This window comes from Gigantopelta aegis, chromosome 4 (assembly GCF_016097555.1).
Source record: "Gigantopelta aegis isolate Gae_Host chromosome 4, Gae_host_genome, whole genome shotgun sequence".
NCBI lineage: Eukaryota > Metazoa > Mollusca > Gastropoda > Neomphalida > Peltospiridae > Gigantopelta > Gigantopelta aegis.
This window is the reverse complement of record NC_054702.1, coordinates 26,427,618-26,436,849: the sequence shown is the minus strand read 5'-3', so window position 1 is coordinate 26,436,849 and position 9,232 is coordinate 26,427,618. Positions and strand designations below refer to the sequence as shown.

The following is a 9,232-nucleotide window of genomic DNA, read 5'->3' as shown; positions in this document are numbered from 1 at the left end:
AACTCCACAATGTAAGTAATAGTTATATCATGGTTGTAATAAGTTAACTGTATTTAGACGGCGGTACGAGACGTAGTCGAGTGCCCGCCTTCTAAATACAGTTAACGAATCAAAACCAATGATATAACTGTTTTGTACCATGATTGACGCGTCTGTGAGGGGCGTGGCCTAAAAACTGCAGTAAACTTCAGTTACCCGCACAGTTTCAGTTATACCATGGTATTGCAGTTACACCCCAGTTGACATCAAAGAGAAAAACACCAAATCATGGTACAAAGGTCAATTTGACCACTACTCTGTTTTTCAGGGAATTAAATCTTGCAGTTCGGTAACGACAATTGTTCTTTGTGGTTTTTGCATTGTTGGTAGGTACTGGTTGAGGATCCGAGTGATGAAAACTTGGAACTCTTGAGCATTTTGAAATATTTAAGATGGCAGCCAAAACACATAACTTGGATATCTTATCACATATGAAGAAACTGTTGATGTATATGACAGTGTCTTATGGGGCAAGAAATTTATTTTGTACTATCCTAATCCTATCCTAATCCAATCTGATTAAAATTAGCTCTACTGGGTCTAGCCAGTAGATCTAACAGCATTGCGTGTACTCCCATGTCCAGGTGACATTTCATCTATAAATATCAATTTATGGGTATGGGTAACTATATTTACGTGCCCCTATCCACGAAGGTTCAGGCACGCCCACTGCGGAATTAGCCTCTGACTTCGCCAGTGACTGACTCCGGAGCAGGGGGGGGGGGGGGGGGGGGGGGTAAGTTTGAAGTGGGCGGAATTTGGAAAAAAGCCATTTAGTTAGCGCGGACCGACTAGCAGACACTTCATAAACAAGAAGTAACACCGAGTGGGAGCCGTGTTCTGATTGGCTGAATTTCGATTCCTCGGTGAAGCCTGTTTTTTACCTAAGTCTACAAAGAGTACTGCATACCGATACATGTCTGGACTCTAAAATTTTAGCCAAAAATGGTTAAGACTGCTCGGCCGAAAAGTTTTAAGGTGATTTTGAGCAATTGAACGGGCGCCAAAATAAAATGCGTTAGACTACTTATAAAAAAATAAACATAAGAATTTAGAACTGCTTCCAAAACGTTTAAAGTCTAACTAGCCCAATAAAAAAGGTTGGTACTCACGGAGGTAAAGGTTAGTAGGAGGTTGGTATAACAGGACTCATGGTGAGGTGATGGACTGTCCAGGCCTGAAGTTGGGGAGTCCTTCAATCAGGACCTTGATATTCCTGTAGATGGCTGCCGGATATATATCTCTCAGCACTATCTTGAGGATACGATGGATCGTTGTGTTGGTCATATCCGGTATCAAGAGTCCTTGCCTGTACAGTCCGTCCTGTTTTGCAGTCACGTGGATCTGGTTGCCAGTTCCTGTTGAGTGCAGTTGGTATTTCCCAATTCCGTTGGGTAGGTTTCGCCAGTTGTTCTCATTCCAGAGTCCCTTTAGTTGGTTGGTGTCGGTGAAGTCGCCGTGGATACAACCCTGCCATTTGGATGGGATGTTTTCACATACGATAGTCCATTTGGATTGGTCGAGTGTCCCCGGTTCGGAAACCGTTGACATCTTCCTCCTCTTGGACTCCCCTCCGGCTGCAGGGTCGGCAACAACATCATCAGTGGAAGGCGCTTGTGGGCTCGCTGGGGGGTCCGTCACGATGACGTGTCCAGTTTCCATCTCAGCAGGTGGGTCGTCAGGAGGGATCGCCACTGTCAGTGGAGCTGACAGCTTTGGCCCCCCCTGTTCCGCTCCTGGCGAGTGCTTCCGGTCAGAAACTGGGAGCGGCTGCGCAGAGTGAACCGCCCCCGGTGGTTTAGCCACCGGGTTTGGATCACCCTGTCTCGCTCCCGTTGGTCTGATCTTCCTCTTCGGGGCAGGTGGGACCGCTCCTGGCGGTTATCAATTTAAATATCGACCAATTACACTTCGCCTTTTATAGCGTTATTCGGGAGCATACAAATTCTAAAAATATCGGGCGATACTATTTATGCAGTAGGCGAACTTGTTGGTCTGTTTCAACATTGAAAAAACGGGGGGGAAAATGCAGTAATAAACTTTAGACTGTATACTAGTATAAACAGATTTTATGGCTATACCATCACGGTTTATTGTTTCGCCTTGAAACGAATTTTATATAAAATTTTATATTGCAAATAGTTTCCGGCATACTTCGTAATTCACCCGAATCATTTCGTATACCCTCGGCATAATCCCGAATGTTTTCAAATTCTTTTCAAATCACTGGCATGATTTTGCAAGTAAGGTTTTGATTGGTCGAATGAAAGGTCAGCTGGACATGAGCTCCAACGGGCTGCTGTTAGATCCACATGTAATAGTGGAGCTAATTTTAATTAGATTGATCCTAATCAAGACATTGCAACATCATTTAAATCCAAGATGGCCGCCACTTAACCGTCAGAACAAGGAAATTGTAAATTGTCACATTTTACATCGACTGGGGCAAAATTATGATGTTAGTGATTGCGTTTTGTGTGTCAAATCATTTAATCATTTAAATTCAAGATGGCCATGAAAATAGCCGCCAAGTGTATGAAATGGCCTTGTCTTACATTCTATTTTATCCTACTCCCGCAAAACACCCCCCACTCCCGCAAAAAAAAATACCCCCCCCCCCCCCCCAAAAAAAAAAAAAGTTTTCGAAACGTTTAGTCGACAATGCCTCAAAATATTAATCTGATTTTTTTTGTATATAGCTTTACAAAATACTGTTACAGATCGAGTATGACTTAAATGGCGATTTACCCATTGGTGACGTAGTTATAGCCCATTAACTTGGGAGATACGAACATTGTTTCTATGGTATTTTGTTTGGAAAATTTTAGCTGATACTTTGTATATAGCTTTATCAAGAACTGTTACCGATTAAGTTTGAACTCATCATGGCAATATACCCATTTGTGGCAGAGTTATCACCCTTGAACTTAGAAGACACGAACTTTTCTTGTTTGGCGCGGTAGTGGTCATGTATTGCTTTAGCAAGACTCGGAATACTTGTAATATATGCACCCACTGAATGTTTGGGCTAGAAATAGCCCAGTGGTAAAGCGTTCGCTTGATGCGGGGTCGGTCCGGGCTATTTCTCGCTCCAGCCAGTGCACCACGACTGGTATATCAAAGGCCGTGGTATGTGTTATCCTATCTATGGGATGGTGCATATAAAAGATCCTTTGTTCTAATCGAAAAGAGTAACCCATGAAGTGGCGACAACGGGTTTCCTCTGTCAATATCTGTGTGGTCCTTAACCATATGTCCAACGTCATATAACGGTAAATAAAATGTGTTGTATGCGTCGTTAAATAAAACATGTCCTTCCTTCCACTGAATGTTATAAAATGAGTTTATTTCTATAATACACTAATAAACTTTATGGCTAATATTTCTCTCTTTTAAGCAAGAAGTTGCAACTCCCGCCCAACCACGCACCCCCCATGTTTTATTTAACGACGCACTCAACACATTTAATTTATGGTTATATGGCGTCAGATTATGGTTAAGGACCACAAAGATATTGAGAGAGGAAACCCGCTGTCGCCACTTTATGAGAAATAGCCCAATGGGCCCACCGACGGGGTTAGATCCCACACCGACCGCGCATCGAGCAAACGCTGTACCACAAAAAACCCCAACAAACAAAACATATTTGACAGGGTGTCTTTTACACTCTATAACGCGCCTCTGGTTATGAGTTAAAAGTAATGGTGTTATAAACATAGGAAATAAGTAGCCGATCAAGAGGGAAGGTTCTAGGGGTGTGCTGCATCCACTTCCGACTACGGATCAAAAGAAAGAAATGTTTTATTTAACGACGCACTCAACACATTTTATTTACGGTTATATGGCGTCAGACATATGGTTAAGGACTAACATATTTTGAGAGGAAACCCGCTGTCGCCACATAGGCTACTCTTTTACGATAGGCCGCGAGGGATCTTTTATTTGCGCCTCCCACAGGCAGGATAGCACAAACCATGGCCTTTGTTGAACCAGTTATGGATCACTGGTTGGTGCAAGTAGTTTACATCTACCCATTGAGCCTTGCGGAGCACTCACTCAGGGTTTGGAGTCGGTATCTGGATTAAAAATCCCATGCCTCGACTGGGATCCGAACCCAGTACCTACCAGCCTGTAGACCGATGGCTAACCACGACCCCACCGAGGCCGGTCAACTACCACCCCACCCCTCCTCGACATACATCATATATCGTGATATATGTACTCTTCTGTCTATAGAAAAGTGGATATTAATAAAACGCTTACTGCTTTTTCCGATAGAAATAGTGGATTTCCTCTCTCTCAGTTTCTGTCGAAATAACTTGATGTTACACGCCATATACTTTTCTCTTCCGACTGTCATCTTCAGAAGAGCAACAATAACAACAGCATCTGGATTCAAGAATGATAATTATTATATTCAAAAATAATAATAGCAGTCTTACGTTAGTGCAATCGAAACACTTTAATGAAAAGTTAGCAAGATTAGTAGTACTTCATAAAGTCACTTATCAAAATGCTTTTAAAACATAATCTGAGCAGCCTGTAAGTTACTTAGTGCAATCGAGACGATGTAAAATAAGCTGGTAAATAACACAAATAAACAACACGTGTATTCAAAGCAATTGGTCCAAACAATATCGTATTGTACTTGTGATCGAATTGCTTGGAATATTCATTTATTTACGTCCCTTTGAATCTTGGATGTCCTAATTAGGGGTGACTATTGCGGTCAGTTTAACTATTACAATTTAGTATTGCGATAGTTACAATACTATTGTGATAGTACTATTGCAATAGTATTGTGAATTCTTAAATCGCTTGATAACACTAATATGAATAAATATTTCGCAAAACTATTTACCCCAGTCTTACAATATTTATGTATGTATGTTTGTGATAGTACTATTGCAATAGTATTGCAATATCAAATATATTTTTCTGCATAAAATATTAGTGGCTGTATATTAAACATGTTTCGGATCGTTCTAATATTTGTACTAGGTTAAATTTCATTTGTATTTCCTAAACAAAATGTTTTCATACGTACGAAATTATTTGAAGACAAAAACTCCAGTTTGGGTTTCTTACAAATATTAAGACGACCAGAAACACATTGAATATACAGACACTGATATTCTAAACAAGAAAATATATTTAATATGTAAGTTTAATCTTAGAAATATTTTATTAGTCGGAAACATCTTTCAATGCAGTAAACTCGGGAATGTCCCTTTAAATCGCTTGATAACACTAATATGAATAGATATTTAGCAAAACTATTTACCCCAGTCTTCCAATATGTATGTATGTATTAGGGGTGACTGTTGTGATAGTAGTGCAATAGTGATAGTACTGCAATAGTATTGTGCATTTTTAAATCACTTGATAACAATAATATGAATAGTATTTTTCAAAACTATTTATCATGGGTGGACCAGTATCGGTGAGCATAAGCATTCGGTTCTAAAGCATATCGATAGTTATAAACAGACAGTTGTTATTAAAATAGATACCTTTTTATTATTATTTCTACGCTTCACTTGACCACTAAACTGGCCGCTAAGTAGCTAAGTTTACTACACGTGCGTCAAAAACCGTAGCATGCATTAGCAGTACATATTAACTACGTAACCTGTTTCGGTGGATGATACGTTTAGTGGTATAGCTTACAGCAAAAACTTTCAAACACAAATTTGTCTTTTATTCAACACCTGTATGTTGTTCAACAGAACATGCGCTTATAATGATTTATAAAACAATATTTTAAGGCAAATTACAAAATGGAGCCCTCGAGAACCAATGTTAACAGACAACATTTTAGGAAAACGAATATAACAATTATGATGCCTTGCATGTGGAGGTGGACAACGAAAGAAGTTGAAAGATAGGAAGAGTTGCCAGATCGGGAAGAAATGAGATGGGAGAGAAAGGAATGGGGGCAGTGGGATAAAAAAAACACACAAAAAAACAACAAATTATTATGATGCCTTGCAATCGTGTTACAAGGTAATCAAATGGATAGTTATAATGCTAAAGTTGTTTGGTTAAAAATATAAGCTGCATTCTGAGTTTTAATAAATATATAAACTGATATCCAGAAAGATATTTATGTTAAAACCTATAAGGACCATATATTTTTGGCAAGTATCTGTAAAGAGTTTTACTAGCAGACGCCGTGACAATCATGTGACTTCAATAACCAGGGGGCGTGACGTAGCCCAATGGTAAAGCGCTCGCTTGATGCGCGGTCGGTCTACGATCGATCCCCATCGGTGGACCCATTGGGCTATTTCTCGTCCCAGCCAATGATCCACAGGCCGTGGTATGTACTATCCTGTCTGGGATGGTGCATATAAAAGATCCTTTGCTGCTAATCGAAAAAAGAGTAGCCCATGAAGTGGCGACAGCGAGTTTCCTCTCTCAATATCTGTGGTCCTTAACCATAAGTCTGACGCCATATAACCGTAAATAAAATGTGTTGAAGGCGTCGTTAACTAAAACATTCCTTCCTTCAATAACCAGATACCAGTACTGCTGAGAACAGACAGAAACAGTTTTTAAAATTAAGTTTACTTCCAATTTACAATCTGAAAATCATAGAAAAAAGGTATTAAGAAATGTGCCGTATTTATGAGTGGGTAAAGTTCGATCTTGCTTTCTTTGCTCGTTTTAACTTTATTTTTACGAACATTTCGGTGAATATGATAGACATTTGTTTACTTTCCCCATGCAAAAGTCACAATTTGGTGCAAGGGTTAATTAAATCATATGTGCCCTGTGGCACCAAATAGCCCGCAACTTGCAGACTTGCCACGATACGTTCTGAGCTATCGGGTCATCTTTTAGGAATGAGTAATGTGTGGATATCACATACTTTCAAATCTTTAAACTGGCTCTCAAAACAAATCAGGAGTAGACAATACGATCAATATCTACAAATATGGCATAGTAATATTTCACAGTTATCAAAAGGTAAAACCTATCAACTTTTTAAAGAAAAGCCTATTTTCGAAAAATACCTTAATATAATTCCTGAAATATTATGGTCCAGTGTCATAAAATTTAGAACTTCAAATCACTATCTACCTGTAGAAACTGGAATATGGAATCATATTTTATTTGAAGATAGATTATGTCCTTTATGTGATGAAACGGATATCGGAGATGAATATCATTACTTGTTTGTGTGTAAGTTTTTTGATAAATCTCGAAATGAATTTTTACAGCCCTATTACTATAAAAAACCAAATACTTACAAATTCAAAGAATTAATGAACAGTAAGAAAATAAGTATTAAAAAAACTAGCAAAATTTATAAATATAATTTGCAAGGTCTTTATAAACCCAAGAAATTAAACTAGTCAACAACTCTATTCTTTAGCTACTACTACTATTACTAACATTAAACTGTTGATATTATTTATATAAATATATATCATGCTTCTATGACAAAACATGTATATTATTTTTATGTATGGCTACCATTGTAAATATGTATTACACACTATTTATATATTTCATCCTGTAATAAATGCCGTTGTGTAACGGCCTGAGTGTAATAAAGTTCTGTTCTGTTCTGTTCTGTTAAAAAAAGCTCCTTGACTCAACCATATGCATGTGGCCTACAAACTACGCGGTCGATCCCGCTTACGTGCATGAAACGGTGGGTAATTCTGGCACTGGCATAGATATTAACGCACTGGCGGTGTGTGTGCGTGCGTCTGTGTGAGTGTGCGTGCGTCTGTGTGAGTGTGCGTGCGTATGTACCTATGTTTGTGTCTGTATATATGTTGTACTTAGTTATTTGTCACAAGGTAGTGAAATCATGCTTTGGTCGTAGACGATAGTTCACTATGCGTACTATCAAAACTAGACTAGTTGAATTAACTATCGATGCACTGCTATCAAGGCACTGACTATCGCAACATATCGATATTTCGATGTATTGTTATCACGTGACAAGATGGCGGAGAGGTTGACATAGAGAAATTTGCTCTGATATTGTTTAAAATAATGTCTTCTTTTAACCTAAACACATGCTAGAAAGTGGTTTGTAGAGTTCATTACATGCGATCGAAATGCTCCATGCCGAAAAGAGAACCAGCGAACAAGAAGAAGGATGGAAAACAGAAGGAGAAGGTTGGTAAGTCACTTAGCCCAACTGACAAGATGGCGGCCATAGATCCCTCAACGAGTAATTGTCATCAAACAATCGCCAAAACCACCCCAAGTCTCATATGATGCGATAATGATTCAACAGCCTGAATTCGGTAACCCCGCCTTGCAAATTCAGCCAGTTTTTCCAGGTCAGCTGACCCAACAATTATCTATACCGCCATGGGCGAACCAAGTGTTCCAAAAATTGACTGAAATTTCCAACACGCTCATTGTAATTTCGCAAAAGACTGATAAGATTGAAGGAATCGAAAAGCGATTACAGACTATTGAACTTAATGTTAATGCATTTAAAACACAGTTATCTGAAAGCAATGAGAAAATTATTGAAATGGAAAAGTCTATAAACTTTGTAAACGAAAGCTTCGAAGAAGCCCGTTCAGATAGAAAGAAAATGGCGGATGTTGTCGACAAAATAAAAACTGAGGTGAGAGAAGTGCGTAATGGTTTTGATGAAGTCAACAGCTTACGCGGTGATTATAACGAGTTGCATGACTGTGTGTTAGACCTTCAAACCAGATCAATGAGAGACAATCTTATTTTTAACGGTATTGAGGAAAAAGACGATGAAGAAACAGAAGCGATTTTACAAACATTTTTGAAAGATAAAATGAAAATAGAAAGCTCTATTAACTTTGACCGTGTACACAGACTTGGTAGAAAGAGTACTAATCCAACAAGACCGCGGCCAATCGTAGCAAAATTCGAACGATATAAAGATCGTGAAAACATCAGAAGAAGCTCAAAAGTGCTCAAGGGAACAAACTTTGGTGTAAGCGAACAATTCCCTTACGAGATCGTTCAACGCAGAAAGGAGTTATGGCCGAAGTACAAAGAAGCGCAGCGTCGTGGACTCCGTGCCTCACTTGTCGTTGATAAACTTTTTATTGACGGTAAACGCTGGTTTCCCGATAGTGCACCCCACGATAGGCCCAACGATGCGCATCCGTACAGTCCTCCGAATGAAAACCCAAACAAACGTGCACGTAATTTCTCACCAAGGGAATATCGACCATAG

The 9,232-nt window shown here is 39.1% G+C and overlaps 1 protein-coding gene across 1 annotated transcript; it reads left to right on the top strand.

Annotated features, from left to right (window-relative positions):
- Nucleotides 1–8,287: 8,287 nt before the first annotated feature.
- LOC121369765 lies at nucleotides 8,288–9,232 on the top strand. Its single transcript, XM_041494823.1, has one exon. It carries the CDS (start codon nucleotides 8,288–8,290, stop codon nucleotides 9,230–9,232), a length of 945 nt encoding a protein of 314 aa, XP_041350757.1.